The sequence below is a fragment of the Schistocerca piceifrons genome, chromosome 3 (genome assembly GCF_021461385.2).
Source record: "Schistocerca piceifrons isolate TAMUIC-IGC-003096 chromosome 3, iqSchPice1.1, whole genome shotgun sequence".
Taxonomy (NCBI): domain Eukaryota; kingdom Metazoa; phylum Arthropoda; class Insecta; order Orthoptera; family Acrididae; genus Schistocerca; species Schistocerca piceifrons.
This window is the reverse complement of record NC_060140.1, coordinates 345,721,958-345,745,772: the sequence shown is the minus strand read 5'-3', so window position 1 is coordinate 345,745,772 and position 23,815 is coordinate 345,721,958. Positions and strand designations below refer to the sequence as shown.

At 37.6% G+C, this 23,815-nt stretch overlaps 1 protein-coding gene across 2 annotated transcripts in view; it reads right to left on the bottom strand.

The window, feature by feature from the left end:
• Positions 1-5,135: 5,135 nt before the first annotated feature.
• Positions 5,136-23,815, bottom strand: part of LOC124789644 (N-alpha-acetyltransferase 60) — a 113,687-nt gene continuing 95,007 nt past the window's right edge. Inside the window, exons 5-6 of one of the 2 annotated variants that reach the window (XM_047257075.1) lie at positions 19,010-19,114; positions 5,136-6,149 (exon numbers count right to left, since the gene is read on the bottom strand). In XM_047257075.1, the coding sequence (XP_047113031.1) occupies positions 5,987-6,149; positions 19,010-19,114 (268 nt within the window). In that variant the 3' untranslated portion in view covers positions 5,136-5,986. The remainder of the gene's footprint in view (positions 6,150-19,009; positions 19,115-23,815) is intronic. The other variant, XM_047257074.1, reaches the window with a different exon arrangement.

Below are 23,815 nucleotides of genomic sequence, written 5' to 3'. Positions count from 1 at the left end.
AAACATCATCAATGAGTCAAAAGTTATTTGAAGAGAAAAAGTGAGATACCTCACTTTGTACATTGGATTCACTGGAAGCAGATGATTGGTGACAGAAAAATAATAGGAAGTGACCCAATTTTAGTTCCAACAAGTTATGCAGAATGCAATACTTCCATTTATGTTGGGGTACTATATCTCTTCGTTATCCCTTTGCCCTGTATCTAATGTTTTTAGTTCATGTGTGTGAAAATTTCATATTAAATGCTGTAACTGACTTCTTATGCTATAGCCAAAGCCTATGAAATTTTGAAGTGCTCTGCCATGGATTAGTTTTCATTTCAGCTTCAAAGACACAGAGAACTTAGCACATTGCATGTTCTGGGGAAACAAGACCACCCCTGCAAGCCAATATATATTAATAAAACTGAGGGTCGTGTTGCATAAGCTTCTCACCATACGATCTATCATAAAAAAGAACACCATCAGAGCACATACTAAATAACTTGAGTACAACTGTACACAAAACTTTTTTCAATAAAATACTTATTGGAGTAATTTTTCAAACTTGTTAATGTACAGAAACAAAATTTTGTAATTTCCAACACCATTCTAGCTTTTTGTAGACACTGTTTCTACTACTATCACTGTCTCAGTTTGTTGGCTAAAACAATTACTCTGACTGGCTTATTCCATCATCTTTCAGGCGAGCATCTGGAATAGTGCTGTTTCTTCTTCTGATATTTTGACTAGTAATCTTACAGCCATCTTTCTTTATAAGGTGAGATGCTGCCATAACATAAACCACTCAATACAGTGCTGTGGCGTAAAGATGTGTGTGACAGAGATTACACTGTCAGCAATCAGCAACAACAGCATCAATCACAGAACCAAAAAAAAAAAAAAAAAAAAAAAAAAATCTTTTTATGTCTAAGAGTAAACCAAAGCAAACACAGATTTAGTAGGTACACAGTTCTTAAGAAATACATGGTTGTTTACTAAAAAGGATAGCATGTGTTGAAGTACCAGGCTCCAAATACTCCAAACAATAATTCCTCTGAGACTGCAGATGCAAAATGAGTGGTTTCTGTGGTTTATTGAGATGGAACTCCTCATCTCCACTAAGCAAGTTATCTGCTAATTGTATTTCCACTACTTCCTTGATCCAAATACTCCAAACAATAATTCCTCTGAGACTGCAGATGCAAAATGAGTGGTTTCTGTGGTTTATTGAGATGGAACTCCTCATCTCCACTAAGCAAGTTATCTGCTAATTGTATTTCCACTACTTCCTTGATCACAGAATCGCACCGGGGTGAAGGTGTGGCCAGGATCTTGACTTTACCGTAATCCATGGAAGGGTCAGTGTAAATACAATTGTAAGCCACTGGAGACTTGTCACACTGTAGAAGGCGGGTGTGTTACTGGTGTTCAATGCACCATTAACATCAATGACAAGGAATTTCAAATATACTTGCCTTTCTTAAAAGCAGACCCCAGAAGAACTGCCGTCTTGGTTGGCAAGAGGAGGGTCACATTCGCTTTAAGCTTTTTCATTACTCTGGCAATTTTTCATGAAACATTTCCCACATAGAAAAATGTCATGAAAAGGATAGATTGCTACTCAGTATATAGAGGAGATTTTATAGGTGGAATTAAAAGACTGTTATACATTTAATCTTTGGGCCAAACAGCCTTCTTTCAAAATAGAGAACACACACACACACACACACACACACACACACAGAAGCACTGTTCACACATACATGATCACTGTGTCCGGCCAGAGTGGCTGAGACCGTGGTCTTGTGTATATGAGTTATGCTTGTATGAATTTTCTGCTTTGGAAGAAGGCCTTTTGGCTGAAAGCTTAAATGTATAGCAGTCTTTTAATTGTGCCTGTCTATGACTCAAAGTGTTCCATATGATGAGAAGCAGTCTATGCTTTTTCTGGACTTTCCCAATATGGTTGAAAGAGGACAAACTTTACACCTCTTTCTTCTTCCTCTTCTTTTGATTGATCTAGTGTTTTCACAAGCAGAGTTATTTACTACAATCTAAAGCCTTTCTTTTGTATGTGGGAAATGTATCTTCAAAAATTGATAGAATGATGAAGCAGCATAAAGTGGGCATGAGCTACCTACCACCAGTCAAGACAGCAATTCGTCTGGGATCTGAGAAATATGATCTGCTTTCAAGAAAGGCAAATGTATATGAAATTCCTTGACACTGTAGTAAAAAGTACATAGGAAAAACAGTACATACTGTACAAGAATTGTGCACTGAACACCTCTGACATGCCCACCTTCCGCAGCAAAACAAGTCTTCAGTGGCATACAATTGTATTTACACTGACCCTTCTATGGATTATGGAAAGTCAAAATACTGGTCACACCTTCAACTCATTGCAATTCTGTGGTCAATGGAGTGGTGTAAATACAATTAGCAGACAACCTGCTCAATCGAGATGAGCTTGACAAATCATGAAAACCACTCATTTCATATCTGCACTTTCAGAGGAATCATTGTTCAGAGTCTTCACTGCTTGTTATTTCTATGCATATCATCATTTTTAATAATCAACTACATAATTCTTAAGCACTGTGGATATGCAGAATCTGTGCTGGCTTGTTTTACTCTTAGCCAGACAAAGTTTTATTGTTCGTTTATTCCACAAAATTGTGTCAAATGGTTTAAATTCTTCCAGTGACCCTCTTGAAGAAGGCTGTTAGGTTCTCAGCTGAAAAAAAAAAAAGAACAACTCAAGAAGAAACAATACTATCCCAGCTGCATGCATGAAAGACAATGGATTATTTCTCACTGGCTCATTTGGGTTTTAGTCATAACTGTGCAGCTGTGCCATGAATTTCTCTACATATTTCAGTCTTTTTACAATGTAAGTAAAATGTGAACTTTAATAACTATTTGATTTCTAAGTATTATTTTTAATAAAGTTCCTAGATTTTCTCCTCTAAGGATACAGCACTCAATGAAATTCATTTAAACTAATTTCCAATTTTAAAAGCTAATCTAGCAACTGATGTCAGAAACTTACTTGCCTTAAGTTCCTATTCTCTGTGAAAATTCATTAACAGTGATTTCATTTATGGTGACTGGCTGTATTGGGGTATACTGTAGCTGATGTTTACATTTTGAAAGCTTGCCATATTACTAATGTGGGTTAGGAATGACCTGTCTATCTTGTGACCAAAAGCTTTCTGTGTCAGCATCTACAAATCAAACTTTCTCAGTTTCTAACTACATGGTCACTGCTGTTGGTGGGAACAGTGAGAATTTTTTTTACACAAAAGGTAAGGAGAGTATATACATAAAAAATAGATATAAGTGGCTGTTATGTTAAAGTAGACATGTCCTGTACATATTGTTTAAATAATTAGCAAACCTGGCACTTCAATTTTACACTTGGCTTTGTTTGAGCTGCAACTGACAAGTAAATTTCTTTCAATTTTTCCTGTCACTCCTAAAAGGGGGTGGGATGTAACTTAAGTTCAATTCTTTAGATGACCTAATATGCTGTATTAATGTTGGGGCAGTAACTTTCTGTAAATATGATTCCTCACCGCCTACACTTCCATTTACAATAGAAATGGAATGTAGTTTGATATCATTTTTCTATCCACAACATAGCATCAGAAAAGACTAACAATTAGCTTAAAGAATTTCTTTTAGTAAACTCTGGAAGTCTAATGGCTCTTATAAAATTTAATAGTTTCTTTGAATCAGTGCGTGACAAGCAACAGTTATGTAAGTAACTAATTTCTTTTTTAGAGGCCTTTTGTGAACATAGTTTGTGTGTAAATGTGTTTATACCACATCCATCCATTCATAACCACTATCTTACTTTTGATAAAACAATTTGAAAGACAGGCACTTCAAGAAGTTTGGTGATAACCAAGTGCAAAAATATGTTTGTTTGCCGTTCACACTACCACATCTGTCATTAACAAAAATAAAGCAAGCTGAAATAAGTTTCTTCATGAAGAATTATGAATACTAAAGTCAATTTTTTATATGGCAGCCAAAACAAATTTCTAATAGTATACTTTCATCTGTTAAAAATAGGAAGAAAAGAATGACAATAGAAACTCCTACACCAAGAAGTCTTTCTGCAAATTAGAGGCATGTGATTCTTTTCTCTCTTATCTAAATGAAAATATGAAAGTGGAATGAAAATTTTACATGTGCAGAATAATTTTAAAAGCACATGAAATGAAAATGCCCACTAAGAGATGACATGAGTTGTTGAAGTCACAGAAACAACAAAGGCATAAAAATATGGTCACTTCTTACAAAAGTAGTTTCAAAAGCATCACTTCAGTGATACAAATCTGTGATCAGAACAGGCATAATGAGTGGTTATGCCAGAAAACACGTCACTGGATGACTGTTTTCCTTTGGGATGATAGAAAATAACCAGGATCTCTGATGGACAAGGGAGGAAAATTTATTGGTAACATGTCAGATAATTAATGAAGGCTTCTTGTTTAGTTGCAATTAACAATGTAAGCTTCTGAGATTGAATATTTTGGTGCTTACTGTCCATTAACAGTTGCTACTGTACAACGTACAGAATCTGAGTGTATTCCACGTATGCTTCATTCACCGCACCACAGAACCATATCTACAATTTCTTTCTTCTTTTACTGCTGAAAGAAGCATTTGGAGGAAAATATGTTTCAGATAAAGAATGGGTGAAAATACGGTTAGAGAGTAATTACAGCTGTGGACAAAACACCTTCCTCAAGCAGTATCTACCCAATTCCAAAGACTGTAATATATACATAACACATCATAAGGATTTTTTATGAATGGGTAACAGTAAATTAGTTATGTATGTAATAAATTATTTGGTAACAGATATTTAAGGCTTTCATTTGAACCTCTGATTTGTAATATTCACTGCTAATTTCTTTCAGGATTGTGTTGGTTTCTCTGCAATATACATGCCAGGTACTGCTGAAGATAATTTTATTTCATGGTATGTGTAATAAAAGCATATTTATAACTGAAATGTCTAGTACAGATACCAAATGATTTCTTGGAATCAAATATATTTAAATCATTCTTGGGCTCTTCTTTGTAAGCATAAAACTAACATTATTTTTAAAAATTCAAGTACTCTATTTTTCTGCAGATTAGAACTCAGTAATCCACTTTTCAACTTAAATGTGCATCTTTATACTGAAGATACAGTCTTTACATGAACACTGAATACATCTCTTCTGATACCCCATAGAATCAACAATTTGTCAAGAAAAAGTTTTAAACATGATAAGGCCACATGAAAAACTGCCAGTTAATACTAAGTCAATTTCCAGAAACTGTAAAAGTTTTGACTAGACCCTTCAATAACGTAGTAGACTTCTGCCTTATAATAAAAGTGAAGTGGTGAAAGCAGACAGAACATGCTTACTTCAAACTGTGTCACAGATCAACTCTATATTTTCGAGCTGTGGTTTCTTCAGTACTCTTTCTTTAGTAATCCATTCTTAGTCATAAAAAAGCAATGCCTCCATTCACTTATTTTTCCCTTAAACTAATCACAGTTCCAACTATTAGAGAAGATTTATCATTTACTTCACTGTATTAATCATGGTATTCTCTGTTCTGCTGATAATCCTGACCAATTCAGATTCAGCAGAACACTTGAAATAATAGAGAGCAAATATTAAAGTAGTATAACTTTCCCATTTTCTACTCCTGTAAACATCAAACTTCGTTAACTTAGAGCTTTTAATTATCTGAAAAGAACCTACAACAGGGCAAGAAAAAGAGCAGAATAAATTACACAACTCCTGCTATTTGTGCACTTCAAGTTTTTGGTGTAGAATAAATTCTAATCATACAACACTTCATATAAAATTGACCTACATAAATATAATAAAATGTTTATTAGCTCCAAATATATTTTCAGAGCTATATTAAGCACAGGATTGTCTGTGAAACCAGTAGTACCATCTTCTGTTTTGCAGAGAAAGCACAGGTGTTAGCTGTAAAATGAGAAGACTGCTGCTGTATTCTGTACAACAACTCGTCGTAGTCCAGGCCACACACGTTGCAGGGCTGCCTGCATCTTGTGCCACAACCACACTGGAAGGGAGCACGGATTGGACCGGTACACGATGCTGCAGTAGTGCTTCATGTAGTCAGTGCAACAACGTCAAGGACAAATATACAGCTTTAAAGATGGTTTCTTACATCTAGAGCCTTCAAACATACGATATCAATAATTAAAGAACATTTTACAGCCATATCTCTCTCTCTCTCTCTCTCTCTCTCTCTCTCTCTCTCTCTCTCTCTCTCTCTCTGTGTGTGTGTGTGTGTGTGTGTGTGTGTGTGTGTGTGTGTGTTTCATACAGCACTCAAGTCTTTCATCCAAAAGTATGTCCTGAAAATACATGTCTTCTATTTTACTCATTTAACAAAAACTAATATATTAAGGAAAAACCATTAACATAATTCAAAATTTGACAAGCTAAAACAACATGACTCCAACTTTGTTCTACAGAAAGCTACTTCAAAAGTGAAATACACAGCAGTGGATGAATACAGCAGCTGTTGATACAAAGAGAAATAATTGGAAGTCTACAATACACAACAACATAAGAAAGGCCAGATTTTTCGGCTCAAGCAAAAAACATAGAGTAAACATGAAAAACTGAACCTAGAGATGGAGTGTGAAATTTAAGGCATTAATTGTGGACTTATATGCTGTATATTTATTCAGTAGTACATTTAGACCACATATCTTGAATAATGGCCTCCCAAAGTGTCTACACATGTACGAAATGCTGGCACTGTTACTCTGAACTGAGGCATTAGTGAAAACTGAGAAATCAACATGCAACAGTGAGATACTGAAGACACTTTACTGATCAGTAGAACCTGTTGGTTAGGCTTAGGAACAAAAGAGCATTCAAAATGAATGATTCAGTATTAAGTTTTTCTCTGGTCCAAGCGCCTGGTTTTTGTGCAATGGCACATAACTATGAGGTGGCAAAAAGTAGTTATTGAAATGCCTAAAATGTCTTTCGATAATAATAAAATAATATTTTTTTGTCATTTGTTTTCTGAAAACCAGCTTCTCAATTTATAAACAATATTTCAACATCTATATTGTAGATGCTCATAGTATTAAATTGTGAACCCTGTTGCCCTCCCTTGAACATATAGGTCAGAGAAAATTCACTTGTGCTATCTTCTACATCCAAACCTAGAACAAAAAGTTACATAATAAAAAGCCCTTTGTTGAAGTCATGCTTTGTTCTGTGACACTGGTGAGTGGCATGAGGAATTCAACTGAAGTTTCAGCATATTTCAACATTTTTTTCCCTAAGCAAATGCATGCAAATTATAAAAGTATCCTGAAAAACCTCTTTCTCAGTCATTCAAACTTGGCAAGGATCAAGACAGAAGGATATCATTCACAAATAGGTTACCCAAAGGGCTCTGAAGTAACAGTCTTGGCAGTTTATCTATTCCTCTGAAAAACTTCACCAATTAAATACACTTTTGTGTTGGCAGTTTATCTATCCCTCTGAAGAACTTCACCAAATACAGTTTTTCTGTCAATAGTCCACTGCAATATCTGATCAATGTAAGTGGTTGTAGAAGGAAGGGAAGAAGAATATAATTTAATATCTCATTGATGATGAAGTCATCAGAGATAAATAACAAGCTCAAATTGGACAAGGATGGGAAAGGAAATCACTGTGTCCTTTTCATAGGAACCATTCTTGCCTTTGTCTTATGCGATTTAGTGAAACCATGGAGGGTTTAATATGTATGGCCACATGGGATAAGACAACCTGATCCTCCTGAATGTGAATCCAGTGCCTTAACCACTGCGTCATCTCACCTGCTACATGACCCTGCAGATTATCCCTCACACTGTACTCCAATAGCATCAAGGCTCTATCTCAACACAAATTTTGAAGAGTTATTGACACTGTCTGCTGCATCATTTGTGCATAACAGCAGCAATTTCACCATACTTCATTGAAACATACTTAAAATTCTATTCACATGCAATGATTGTTTTCTCCTATTAAGACTAGCTGTATATTTGGTCAAAGTGCCAGAAGCAAATACTTGTATTTTGTTAATTAAACATATCATTAGGTAATGTTTGTAAGTGCTATAAGGGATATCAGAATGCTGATACCATTTCAATAATCTGTTTTAAACATTTTAATCTTAGCTTGTTCCAATAAGGTTTTTTTCTTTTCTTTTTTTTCCCATTCCTTCCCACAGAAAGTTAATTATTAACCCATTGTGACTTCAGGAGAGAGTGTCTCATAGATTTATTTCTCCATGTTTTGTAGTAATTTATCATTTTGTACTTTGCATGCTTACTTCATTTTCAGCATCCTTCCTCTGCACCACATATCAAATGCTTCTAGTTCCTTTTTATATATGTCCCCTACTCCCCCCCCCCCCCCCCCCACCTAAAAAAAAAAGAGACATATTTTACTTCCATTTAAATTATAACAGCAAAGCTCTTTCACTGAAGAAATCTTCTCTGGACAACATCCATCTATTTCTACAGTATCACTTGCTTTGGCAACATTGTGTAAGTTTGATGTCTTTCGAATCTTCAGTTGTATCTTCCTAATTCTAGTGGGTAGTCACAAGGGGCTCGTAAAGCAGTAGTACTCCTGATTTTGCAATCTGATTAACCACTGATATACAGACTACAAGTTTTGCCACTTAAATGCTAATATGCTAATTTTGTGTCAACTGAAGCAATACTCTATAAGGCAAATTCAGTAATATCATTATTTCATGGGTCTGATAAGGGATTATGTAGCACAGATACACGTAAAATATGGGTTCCTAGGTTAAATGGCACCAACAATCAAATTCTTATGCCATTCTCAATAGAAATGTGCTTTGCTGAGAAAACAGTGGAAATACTGTCTACATACAGAAGTGTTTCTTGTGAGGTGTGTCAAACTTCGTTTACAGTACGACTGCCAAAAACTAATTGCCTTGCTGAAATAAGTTATGAAAACCATAATAAATTTAAATCAGAGCCTTGGAATTTTGATAACTATTTAATGGGGTGGGCACCTAACTACCCAGTACATACTACATGCAACAATACAGACAATCTATTACTGGCAAGAGTTACATTTTTTTACCATTCAAATTAATCAACTTTTCTTGATAATTGCTATATATTTGTGAATCAATTACTGTGTGGCCTACTAATATTCAATTTATTGAGGAAGAGCATAGTTAAATATAAGAATCAAGCAGAGAAGTCCCTAAATTTAGAAGAAATGGTCATGTGTAATAGAAGATTGTACTATTATTAAATTTTTACATATTTTATAATTTACATCCTGAAATTTATTGTCATGTCATGTGGTTTATCCTTAATCATGCAGCTTTTAATGTGGATTCTTAAAATTTTCAGCACAGATGATGCAGTTATAGCCATGTACTTCACTGGTTTCCAAGAATTACAGGAAAGTTAAAGTAACTGATACAGAGATGACATCAACCATCAACACTGCACAAAACTACCATGTGCAAAACAGTTGTGTTGCAATGTAGTCTTGTCACTGTCCACAGTATACATTATATTTCAGATCAGTACAGCAACTGGTACAATGAGAAAGAGAGAGAGAGAGAGGAGGGCGGGGGTTTTGTGTGTGTGTTGCGGGCGGGGAGGGGGGGGGGGGGGGCAACTGAGATAGCCAACCACATGGCTTGGGGTATCATAACCAGACAAACTGAGATGAAGTGCCTTTGGCAGACTGGGCGTTGGTCGAACTGACAGACGGGAGAGGACAGAAAGTTTGGAAGCTGAGCTAAAATGTTCAACTTCTTGTTTACATACCTATTAACAGCTTGATATATCCTCCAGATGGTGATGGCTCTCTTGGGTAATAACGTACATGTTACTTGTTCTATACTAAATTAATTCATCATTTTGTAAGTTTCAAATATACACTCCTGGAAATGGAAAAAAGAACACATTGACACCGGTGTGTCAGACCCACCATACTTGCTCCGGACACTGCGAGAGGGCTGTACAAGCAATGATCACACGCACGGCACAGCGGACACACCAGGAACCGCGGTGTTGGCCGTCGAATGGCGCTAGCTGCGCAGCATTTGTGCACCGCCGCCGTCAGTGTCAGCCAGTTTGCCGTGGCATACGGAGCTCCATCGCAGTCTTTAACACTGGTAGCATGCCGCGACAGCGTGGACGTGAACCGTATGTGCAGTTGACGGACTTTGAGCGAGGGCATATAGTGGGCATGCGGGAGGCCGGGTGGACGTACCGCCGAATTGCTCAACACGTGGGGCGTGAGGTCTCCACAGTACATCGATGTTGTCGCCAGTGGTCGGCGGAAGGTGCACGTGCCCGTCGACCTGGGACCGGACCGCAGCGACGCACGGATGCACGCCAAGACCGTAGGATCCTACGCAGTGCCGTAGGGGACCGCACCGTCACTTCCCAGCAAATTAGGGACACTGTTGCTCCTGGGGTATCGGTGAGGACCAGTCGCAACCGTCTCCATGAAGCTGGGCTACGGTCCCGCACACCGTTAGGCCGTCTTCCGCTCACGCCCCAACATCGTGCAGCCCGCCTCCAGTGGTGTCGCGACAGGCGTTAATGGAGGGACGAATGGAGACGTGTCGTCTTCAGCGATGAGAGTCGCTTCTGCCTTGGTGCCAATGATGGTCGTATGCGTGTTTGGCGCCGTGCAGGGTGAGCGCCACAATCAGGACTGCATACGACCGAGGCACACAGGGCCAACACCCGGCATCATGGTGTGGGGAGCAATCTCCTACACTGGCCGTACACCACTGGTGATCGTCGAGGGGACACTGAATAGTGCACGGTACATCCAAACCGTCATCGAACCCATCGTTCTACCATTCCTAGACCGGCAAGGGAACTTGCTGTTCCAACAGGACAATGCACGTCCGCATGTATCCCGTGCCACCCAACGTGCTCTAGAAGGTGTAAGTCAACTACCCTGGCCAGCAAGATCTCCGGATCTGTCCCCCATTGAGCATGTTTGGGACTGGATGAAGCGTCGTCTCACGTGGTCTGCACGTCCAGCACGAACGCTGGTCCAACTGAGGCGCCAGGTGGAAATGGCATGGCAAGCCGTTCCACAGGACTACATCCAGCATCTCTACGATCGTCTCCATGGGAGAATAGCAGCCTGCATTGCTGCAAAAGGTGGATATACACTGTACTAGTGCCGACATTGTGCATGCTCTGTTGCCTGTGTCTATGTGCCTGTGGTTCTGTCAGTGTGATCATGTGATGTATCTGACCCCAGGAATGTGTCAATAAAGTTTCCCCTTCCTGGGACAATGAATTCACGGTGTTCTTATTTCAATTTCCAGGAGTGTATATGTTCAAACATAATTTATTTACCTGAGTTTGTTTTCTATTACTAACTCAAGATATGCTATATCCTTCGACACACAATTTTTTGAGTAATTATTTTGGTGATTGTTCCTTGATCTATGTAAACTAGCACATCTTCCAGCTGGGTCACAATATTCTTACATAACATACAGACACTCAATCTTTTCACTTGATACAGCTGTAGATTAGCACACAATAGCCACAATTTCCATAACACAGTTTTATTCATACCATTTCACTGTTTCTTGTTTTATTTGTGCAGTCTAAAGCAATTTCTTTTATTAACCATCCATGCATCAGTAAATTCTGTAAAATCTTCGGGTAATTTTTATTCCTAACTTATTGATTGTTACATCCAGAATAACAAAATATTTCTTAGAACCATACCAAATTTTTGGGAAGGGATAGTTTTTGTAACATTTTGTCACTCAACCATCTTGCTCAAAATTTACTCACATTTCCGGTACACAAAGCACCGATCACTTTGCTGTGTATGTGTTTTTGTGTGCATCTGATTAGTTACAGCTTGTTTTTAACCAATTTTTTTCCTATTACAAGTTGTTCAATTGTATTCGTTATTGTTTTACAACTTTCAGGGGGAGATCTCCATCTTGCATTTTCTTGTCTTAATTGTATCTAGCCACTACAGTCTTCCTCTGAAGTGAACTGTACCAAATGTTGCTGCACTAAGGAAAATTCATGACCTGACAGCAGGTCTTAATAATTTTTGAACCCAAATTAAGTGACTTTACTGCTTTTTCTAGTTACAAGTGTGTATGCATTGCCCTAGTATTATTTGCTTGAGCAGATAACTGCCTGCCTATTCTGAACACAATTTCTTTATATTAATCTCATGCCCATTCTTCTGACACCATTGGAAAAATCATTATACTGCCTGGCAAGAGTACAATTCCACAGGCCACTTCTGTTTGTTCATGGTAGGAAGTGTGCCACTGCCCCAATGAACATACTGAAAGCAGATGATAAATTAGAAGATAGGGATAAACATTCACTTTATGGCCACTATTTTTTCTCCTTCGACTTGAGATACATGTTCAGTTTTCACATTGAGTGTAACTTGTCTATTTCTCTCATTTACTTTAGTAACATTTTTCTGAATTTCGAAAACAGCATATTCTAATTTTTGAACACATTTTCATGAACTGGTCTTTACTTTACTTTTAATGAAACTGGCCCCCTGTAATTGTTCTACAACTGTTTCTCTAAACAACACATAATTAGAACTTCAGGCATTGTACATCTTCTTCTAAACACCGCCTTTCATTGAATAATTTTTCTTTTCTTTCTTTTTTTCTTGAAGTGTCCTTGTCTAATTAATAATATAATTTCACTTTCTTTATCCTTTAACTGCTTCTTCAGTTCCCATTTCTTCCTTATTAAGCATATTTCATGCACCTTACATCTGGCTGAAATATATATGTTTTTATCTGCTATTTCATTTTAAAATGCTGTCTGTTTCTTCCACTTCACTCATTTCTGCAGTTTTTTATATTGTCTCTCTCTCCCAAAGTTGCTTTTGACTGCTTTTGACGTTAAGCAGATTTGTAACATACCGGAAACTCAGTGTGACTAACACTAACAGATGCTACTTGCAAATCATTTATCTTTATCTTATTTACTTAAGTAGAAACTTGATGATGAGTCATAACAAAAATATATTTCCGCTTTGGTATTATGTGACTTCATTCTTAATATAAATAATTTTACTTCTACATCGTTTAGTTTCTTTTCAGAAAAAAAGTATTTCTTTTCACCTATGTGTTTCACATCACTGTTTGCATAAGAGAATATTCTGATTTCTGTAGGCTCAGCTCAGTAATTCTCATGACACACTTTAGTGAAACTGTATGGTCACAGATGTTTATTATTTGGTATAAGAATTGCAATGGATCTTTCCATGCAAAGCAGCATGTATGTTCTTATTAAACCTCTACAACAAATTACTATCTAGTTCTTTCAGTTTGTTGATTGCAACTGCTAGCAGATTCCTAAATTCAACCTCAATCTATGTTGCAGCATTTTATGTGCTTTTGAAGACAATCATGATCTTCCCTACACTAATTGGTGCAAAAATTAATTTTTCTTCAGTTAATGTTTCCACTTACATGTATTAAGATGAAACTACGAGGGTGGTTTGAAAAGTTTTTGGAATCACCACGAGAGGTCAGCACTAGCACAATGAGTTGTTCACGTGATATTCATTGGACTGTTGCCTGTAAACACGTGCCATGTCAGTGGTCTTGAAAGAGAGCTGTGGCAGTGACATTGCTCTGATGTTGTTCTCGCATAGTGATTTGTGAGGATGGGGGGGGGGGGGGGGGGGGGGAAAGAAAAAAAACGAGATTCGAGCAGTGATTAGGTACTTCGTATAAAAAAGGTATGAAAGCAAAGGAAATTCATGCTGATTTCCAGAATACACTGGGGGACTCTGTTCCTTCATATTCAACTGTTGCCAAGTGGACAAATGAATTTAAATTTGGTCGGTAGAGCTTAGATGATGATCCACACTGTGGTTGGCCATGATCCATGCAGTGGTCAGCTAAGATGTGTCACTACTCCAGAAATCATTGGAAAAGTGCACAAAATAGTCATGGAGGATCGCCGATTGAAAATGCTTGAAATTGCTCATGCATGCCAGATGTCATCTAATAGGGTATATCACATTTTAACTGAAGAATTATAAATGAAAAAATTATCTGCAAGATAGGTGCCGTGACTCTTGACGCTGGATCAAAAATGCATGTGCCGTAGCCATGGCAAAATTACACGAACTAAGGTATGAATTGTTGCCACACCCACCTTACTCACCTGATATGGCTCCGTCAGACTTCCATCTCTTCCCAAAACAGAAAATTTTTCTTGGTGGACAAAGATTCACTTCAAACAAGAACTGATAGCTGGAGTTGACAACTACTTTGCAGGCCTGGAGGAAACTCATTTTTGAGATGGGATCAAAGCACTGGAATATTGTTGGACCAAGAGACATGGAGACTACATTGAAAAATAAAAAAAGTTTCAGTGATGTAAGTACTTTTATTCTATTCTGTTCCGAGAACTTTTCAAACCACCCTCGTATGCTACAGTGCCAAAAATTGATAAGCAATTAGCCAACGGTTGTAACATTCTCACCAGTTACCACCAAACCACATATTAATGAGACCCTATCCTATTAGCTATATATACACTTAAATACATTATTACTTTAAAAATATGAAAGCAACCTAAGACACAAAAGCCCAAAGACATTTGCAAATGAAGGAAGACAGACAAAAAAGTGCACAATAAATTACATGAATTGGAAGGCAGTATGCCATATTGAGTGTCACTCTCTTTCAGAAATGTGTCAAGCATAGGTAAGCTTGAAACTATGCAGTACATTCTACAATGCAAATTGAAGATATTTGCAGACCATTGTTTTTCATCACGCCTTTATGTAATTTTTTTACTGGACATTCTGAAATAATTTGAGGTTTACTGACTGTCAGTAACAAGCATTGTTTAAATGCAATTTCTACCTTAAGGAACTTGTCACAGCTTCTAGAGGACAGAGCAATACCAGTTATGAGAAAAAGTAAAAAATGGGATGCAATGCACTCCTTCTGTAACAGAGAATTTACACCCTTGAGTAATTGAATTAGAGACTGCTGTTGAATTAAATAAAAAGGACTCCTATTTATACAGGGAATGGAAGAGCTCTGAGTGTCATGTGATTAGGATACAGTCAGACCATCTACTGGTTGACAGAAGACATTCAAATATAGGATTTTGGATGTGTGGCAACTCAAGAGAAATTTTACCAATGTGCTACGATGTGGTGGCCTATAGACCTTAAAATGATAGTAATTGCAACTAAATTGAATATAATAATTTTACGCACACAGGGTGAACATTAATAAAACCAACACACTGCAGGGATGGATTCACAACTGGAAATGGAGGAAAAAGAGCATGTGTCCAAAAATGCATCTTTGGCATGATAGATTACACTGACAAATGACCATGTGCCATGTGTTCTTCATGTGTTGCACATTTGTGTGATTGACGCAGCTTACGGTGAGCACCAGAATGGTCCTGTATTCATGTCGAGAACAAACCAAGATGGTGTTTGTGTATGACCAAGCACATGGAAAAAGTTGAGAGGCAGCACGGCTATACCACAACAGGTACCCTCCGAGACACGAAAAACACATTGCATAACATTTCATGCCCGTTTTGGGCATATGTGTGATCTTGGGTCCTTTCAGACAGATGAACGTGCAAGAAGTAGGCGGACTGTGCATACACCAGACCTGGAGGACTTCGTTCAACAGGATATTGAGATGAACCCTAGTGCAAGCTCCAGGCAAGTGGCCCCCTAATATAGTGTAAGCTAAAGTATGATTATGTGTATCCTGTATGACAATCGCTACCATCCCTACCACCTGTAACACACAAGGAACACAAGGCACATGGTCAGAGGAACTGTCATTCTTCAGCGCCATCTACTGTGGCAATGATAAATTTCCAGACACATGTCCATAAAACCTTTTCCACTCCATTTCCAGTCAGGAATCTGTCCCTGCAATTTGTCAGTTTTATCATTGTTCACTCTATATAAATTGAAGTGTTTAAATATATTAAAATTTCATAATGAGTCATTGAACATTGCGAGTAATAAAATAAAATTAAAGGAAAAAAATTGGTAGAACCAGTGGGAATCAAACTCCATCAAATGAACTATCAATCCATGTCCTTAACCCCTTAGCTACTGAGCCGTTCTGCCTACTGTTCAAAATTTCCTCATACTCTATGCCTAAATATTTAGAGAGTGTAATACATTTTCCTATTGCCCATTCATGGAAAATATTTTAGGAACTTGAAAGGGGCATCTATTTGCTTCTGTTCACATAGTTTGAGCCAAATCAGTCAGCCTTGTACCGCACCCTATGTCATTAGATTTACATATGGAGAAGATCTACCTAACTTTCTCCTCCTACGATCTACTGAGAAAGAGCCTCTTTAGCAGATCATCTACAGACAATACTTTAATACTAAAGGAAGATGGCATTTCCCATTTTTGCTGGTTTAAGTTTATTTGTTCACAGCTATTTGCAGCCATTCTGGAGTCATTTTGTGGTTCTGCAACAGAAAACTATGCCTTACATAATGAAACATCAAGCGGTGGCAGAACACACACGTAAAAGACTGTTGTCATTGGCAAACTTTCGGAGCCAGTGGCTCCTTCTTCAGGCAGAAACGTTGAAGGAAAAGGACTGGAGAGGTCTAGGAAAAGGGGTAGATTTTGGGAAAGTCACCCAGAACTGCAGGTCAGGGGAGACTTACCGTACGGGATATGGAGGAAAGACTTATTGTTGGGGACTGCATCAGATGAGATTTGAAAACCTGAGTCCCCAACAATCAGTCTTTCCTTCTCACCCCTTACAGCAAGTCTCCCCTGATGCATGGTTATGAGTGACTGTCCCAAAATCTACCACTTTCCCTAACCTCTCCAGTCCTTTTCCTTCATCCTTCCCCTTCAACCCTTCTGCCTGAAGAAGGAGCCACTGACTCCAAATGCTTGCCAATCACAACAGTCTTTTATGTGTGTGTTCTACTGCCACTTGGTGAGTAGATTTTTTACGTACCCAATTAAATAATTTTATCAATAACTGATTGTTTTCATTGATATAATGAAACATTAGCATCTTTAAATTTTTTCACGGAGAGAGTGCTACAAAACATGTTTTTTTCCATTTTATTTAGATACCTGCCTGCATTTGAAGAGAAATGGTGTAATATTACTGCGATTTCGGCAAACATTTGAAGGGAAACAATGTAATTTTAGTGTGATTTGTGGTTCACATTCAAAGAGAGAGAAATGGCATAATTTTATTGTGATATTTATAGTGTGCTGTAGCACATTAGTAAATGGTAACTGACCGCCACTGATAAATACAATTGACTGTAAGCACATCATGGACACTTGTTGCATGAGCAATACCATCTTGAAAGTTTTGCAGGCACTGGGCTATGTAATACCACCATGCTAGGGTGGACTGTAAGTATCTACATTTGTGAAAAACCAACACTGCTAAAAACAACTACCATTAGTAATATCATGCTGACAGGAATCACCACCAGTTATCACAGATTGTAACAGCTAGTATATGCGTCCTGGTGCAGTAACTCATTTGAACATTCAATGCTGAACAATTCATGAGCTGTCACAACATCCAGAATTATCTCCTCACTGTAAAGCCACTGCCTAATGTGTGTACCTCTGCTTACCGCACAACACAGGCCATAGTGATTTGCAAGGACACATGACCGTTACCATCAGATGTTCAAAGCATGGAAAATATCACTTGAACTGATGAGTTCCAGTACACGAAGGTACATTCCAATGAAAGAATACAAGTATGTCGAAAACTATACGTGAGATGCATTCCACTTGTCAACAATGCAACATTCTCCAGGGTGGGGAAGTAATCTTACATGGGGTGCACTTGCACAGCATAAAATGGAATCCCTGATATGCCCGCCATCATCTCTCACTGAAGAATGAGACAGCAACCTACTGCCTGGTCCTGTACATCCTTTTGTTCACTTACAGCACTCTTCAAGAGACCACTGCACCCAAATTGTGCCACTCCATGGGTGTGTGGTTGCTTGTAAGATGCCCCCTCCAGGTCACTTGAACATAAGCCCTGTTGAACTTTGGGTGTAGTTCAGCAATCATGGATCGGGACTGCTTGCCAACATATTCAGTGTCGCCTAGTCCATGCCATGTTTTGTCACTGCTGTCATCATATCAAAAAGTGATGCTACATGCCTCTAGGTACATTAAGTCAGTTGCTTATGAGTTTACTACAAAGCATTTCTATGACAGTGCATACTTGTAATGACTGGCATGCAGAAATAATAACATACTATTTGAAATTTCAGTCAGTCCATATACGAGACAAGAGTGTGGGCATTAAATTTAGTATTTTTAAAATTATGATGACTTTGAATGCCATTCATTACTGAAAAGTTTCTACACATGAGAGAGTAGAATTCTTCCTGATGTTGCTTATTTATCTGAGACAAAGGTATATAATGAGGAAAGCACGAATGTCTCTATGTGAACAATGGCAGAGAAGAGTTGGACCGCACCAAAACCAAAACAGTTTGTGAAAGAATTTGAGAGCTGAAAGAAATGTATTAAAAGTTACAAAAAGAGCTATATATGACAAAAACAACTGCAATGAACTTCACTGAAATTTATTCTATGGGACAAAACTTGAGAGCATATAATGCTTCACAGGCTGAACAATGAAAATCAAAGATCAGAAAGCAGGAAATGCCACATAGTGTGCTTACTCTTATCATGCTGCAGCTATATACCATCTGAGGAAAAAATCAATGTGATGAGGATAAGATATGCAATAACAAAAGAATACTAGTGATATAAAAGAGAAAATGATAGGAATTGGCAACTGAAGTGAAGATCAAAGAAAAATAAACAGTTTTATAAACATAAAATATCTTTAATTATTCAGGTACAACAGTATAATTACAAAATACCTTCTCAAACTCAAAAAGCTGTACACATTTGGAAAAGGATATTATATGCCCCATGGTGGATGGCCTCCATTAATATATAGTACATATGTAAAGCCATCTTTGCACTTTCCCTTTATGGAATAATAATATGGTAGAAAAGAATGTAACCTGAAAAATAATATGAAACACTGTGATACAATCTTCTTTCATCATGAAAAGCATACAGGTTTCTTTTAAAACAAAACACAAAGAAAACAGAATACAGCTTATGGCATCACATTACAACAAAATTTAAAGAATCAAGAACACTGCTCTGAGAAATGGAACTATTATTTTTTTTCTTTAAATTTTATCACGATTACATGTGCCTTCTGTAATAGTTTATCTAAAACCAAATTATATAGATTATGAAGGCGCTTTTTCAAAATTCAAATAGGTGCACAACTGAAGTTAGCGTCATAATGTGCCACCTTCAATAATCTTTTAATAACGTCCTTACTGATAAAAAAACCCTCTGTAAATTTTCTTGCACAGTGATCTCTCATTGCAATGGTGCCTTGCAAATGATGAGATGCTCACCGGTTGAAATATTGGGAGTTGTCGAATATGTCATCTGGCTGCATTTCTCTATGCTGCTTGTACATTTTATAAGCCAGGAGAAACTTTAGTTTCATACCTCTAAAGCTAATTATCAAAGTAGCTCATTTTTCTGCATTCAATTGAATGAGCATAAACTAACAGATAGAGCATTCTCAGCGGCTAAACTTTGTATGCTACATTGTTAGCAACATCACCGTCACATACAGATGTATCTTATTACTGCAACTAGCTGAGAGCCCTGCTGTTGCCCAGGTATATTTTGACAGCCGAGCCTGAAACTTTGAATGCATGGAATTTATTTTTGATTTATAAAGCTTCTTTGTATACTACGTTTGATGTAGTACGATTGGGGACATGAACTAAGAGCTTCTTTGCTTCACTAATGAGAGAGAGAGAGCCACAAAGAGCTGGCCATGCGAAAGGAAACTGAGCTAAACCGAGCGAGGTGGCGCAGTGGTTAGACACTGGACTCCCATTCGGGAGGACGACGGTTCAATCCCGCGTCCGGCCATCCTGATTTAGGTTTTCCGTGATTTCCCTAAATCGCTCCAGGCAAACGCCGGGATGATTTCTTTCAAAGGGCACGGCCGACTTCCTTCCCCGTCCTTCCCTAATCCGATGAGACCGATGACCTCGCTGTCTGGTCTCCTTCCCCGAAACAACCAACCAACCAAACTGAGCTAAGATCCATGCCAGCAACACACACTGTCTGGCCTTGTGCTTTGTTTATGGTCACGGTATAACATAAGCTCACTGGGAATTTTACATGTTTAAAGCAAAAAGGTAAACTGTTATGAATAAGCAGGATTCGGGATATTAAAACTCACTTGCCTGTGCCACTTCACATTAAAATTTTTTGCTTCTATGATGCTACAGTGGAGGCAAGTAACTTTGAGCCTCTGTGATTGAAGTATTTTGAAGAGTGAGATAATGTAAGATGGTCTCAATCAGAGTTATGTGGCACCTCGCTTTCGGAAGAAGTCTCCAAAAAGTGAGTTAGAGCCTGATATAAGTTTTGTCTCATGATCTTCATTGGATTCTTGAGACCGCATAGTCCTGAAGTCTTTTAGCTGTTTACCGAGCGAGGTGGCGCAGTGGTTAGCACACTGGACTTGCATTCGGGAAGACGATGGTTCAATTCCGCGTCTGGCCATCCTGATTTAGGTTTTCTGTGATTTCCCTTAATTGCTCCAGGCAAATGCCAGTATGGTTCCTTTGAAAGGGCGCGGTCGACTTCCTTCCCCGTCCTTCCCTAATCTGATGAGACCGATAACCTCGCTGTTTGGTCTCTTCCCCCGAACAACCCCACCCTCCTTTAGCTGTTCTGGTGTATTCGGAAAGACTCAACCACTTTCTAGAAATTTTAATTCAGAAACAAAACTAAATTAAAATATAATGAGTAGATACTCATATTACAAAGAGATTTAACAAATTCATATTTTCCTAGCGCAGAATATCAATAAAATTATTCCAGAATAAGGATAATTTGCTGAATAATCAACTGATCAGTAAAAATCAAGTCGATTACAATTCAATGTTACCGGTTTTTACAATGCTAGTACAATGCTATGCATTGTTTTCTGTTTTAGTTGGTTTCACATGACAGGATTACTTTTATTTATTTATTCATTCATCCAAAAAATCTTTTGAGATTGTGGGACACAAACAAACACAAAACAAAACAGTAGCACAATACAGTAAAAATGCAGTATTATTTCAGTAGAGCCTTATCCGCAAAAGAGCTTGCACTATTTGTAGTAGGTGCACTGTCTTGTCTCAAGTCTCTTGTATCTGAAATGTTCCAAACATACTGCTACTGAATGGAAGCAATGATCTAATACGAATGCCCTGAAGGTTTTACAAAAGAGTGTGAATGATTATATGATTTTCCCTTATGTGGAAGACTATTGCAAATTTGTATACCACTGTTTATTGTGGAAGTTTTGTAGGCTGATGTCATTACTGACTAGCTATGAAGCTTTTCCTTTTGCTTTGTATTATGTTCATGGATATTAAAATTTTCATTGATGTCTTTCAAGTTCTTTCTAACATACTTCATTTATGCCTTTTAAGTTCTTTCTAACATTCTTACAGATGTCTAGTAGTACATACAGGGAAGTGGGTGGGGTGATAACTTTTGAAAGAGGGGTTTGCAAGAATCTGTTTGTTGAGCTTGCTGCATTGCTCTTACAGTTCTTTTCTCGGTTAGCAAATGAGTGAACTAGGTGGTGTGTTACCCCAGAATATAATTCCATACAGTAGGATGCTATGGAATTGAGCAAAGTAGGCAATTCAGACAGTGCTAAAACTTGCTTTAGCAGAGGATAAATGTTGATTATAACATATTTTATTTAATGTTCCATTTATTTTGTTTATATGTGTATTCCATTTGAAGTTATTTTGAAGCCATATGCCAAAAAACTTAGTTTTTCTGAGAAGACGAAATGTCGCTGGAGTCTATTGCCACACTGGTGTTGCATGCATCATCTTTTAAACACAAATTTAGGAATGTTGTTTTTTGGTGTTTATCAGTACTTTATTCCCTCCAAACCATCTATTTAGCTTTGCTGTAGTTTTATTTTCAGCTGCTTGTAGGTGACTTGAGGTGTTTCTTGTAATAAGGAGGCTTGAGTCATCAGCGAAAAAAGCATTTGTTTGTGACTCAATGTTTAGGTCTAAATTAAATTGTTTATATAGAGGAGAAAAATGTTTGGCCTAAGAATGGATCCCTGAGGGGCTCCTTTTCTTTCAGTTTCTGCATCTGGGAAACATATTCTAGTATTTTACTTTAGTTCACATTTTATTTTTATTTTCTGTTTTTCAAGTGAACCATTTTAGTGCAAGGCCTTTAATGGCATATGCTTAGAGCTTCACTTAAGTGTAAACAAATTGCAGTGCCACTTTGTTTTTTTCCACTGTTTGCAAGGCATCATGTATAAAATCATAGATGGCACTAGTTGTTGATTTATTTTCTCTAAATCTATGCTGAGTATCAGTGAGAATTTTGTTTTCCTCTCAAAATTTCACTAGCCTATTATATATTACTTTTTCTGTGGCTTTACTGAAGCTTGCTAATTTTCTATATTTGATTTATCTCCTTTCTGATAAACAGAAATCACTGCAGCAATTTTTAAACAGTCTGGAAATGTGCCTGACAGAAAAGATGAATTGACTATATATCTGCAAGAGACAGTGAAATGTTCACAATATGACACAATCAGGAATACCATCAATTCCTGATGATATTTTCTTACGAGTTGATGCAACGTGGATGATTTCATCTAGAGCCATTCCAGAAACATAGATTGAAAAGGAACATGACTGCACTTTGTTTTTCTATTTCTATTCTAGGTACTGTTTTGACACTGACTGTTAAATTATTTGTGATATCTGATATCTGCACAGTAACACCCGAAAAGATGTGTGATGTGTTGGGGATCAGTTACTCTCTTCTTCTCATGGTTCAGAGTGATATTCTCCATAATAGGGGACACTTTATTTGCTTCCTTCTTTATTACTTTCCACACTGCTTGGTTTTTATTTGATGACTCTGTTATGAACTTATCATTGGCCATTCTTTTTGCCTAGCATATCACTGTTTTGTAAATTTGAAGGTATTTCTGAATGTGGTTGTTCAGAAGTGGGAGTATGTTATTGTTTTTCCAGTATCTGAGTAATTCTCTTTTCCTCGAACTTAAGATTTTGATACTTGTTGTTATCAATCTCTTATATTTTGGAGTTGTGCCTCTTATTACTTTTGTTTTCAGAGGGAATGCAATTTATTAGTAATCACTGAAGATACTAGAGAATTTCTTGAACCTTTTGTTGGTGTCACCTATTTGGGAAACTCCCCCCTGCCTTTCTCCTGATAAAATTGGACTGAATGTTTCTATATTATGTGTACTGAAACTTCTTGCTGTTGCAGTCCTTTTGCAGTTCTGGGTGGGGAGCAAGTAGCTTTGGAGGGTGACAACTTGATCTTTATGATCACTGAGGCTTCTATTTACAAATTTGCACAACAGTCTGTACTCACAAACATCTGGTCCAGGGCATTGGCAGTAGTTTTTGTAATTCTTGTTGGTGTTGTTATAGTCAGTTTTAAGGTGAAAGTATTTATGAGGCTGAGCAGTAGATGTTTTCTTTTGTTGCTTCCAAGAAAATCAGTTTTGAAGTCCCAACACAGCACATTGATTTTCTGTCTAGATGGAGCCTGTTTAGTACTTATTCAAGATTTATTTGGGAATGAGTTAAAATTTCCATTTGGGGAGC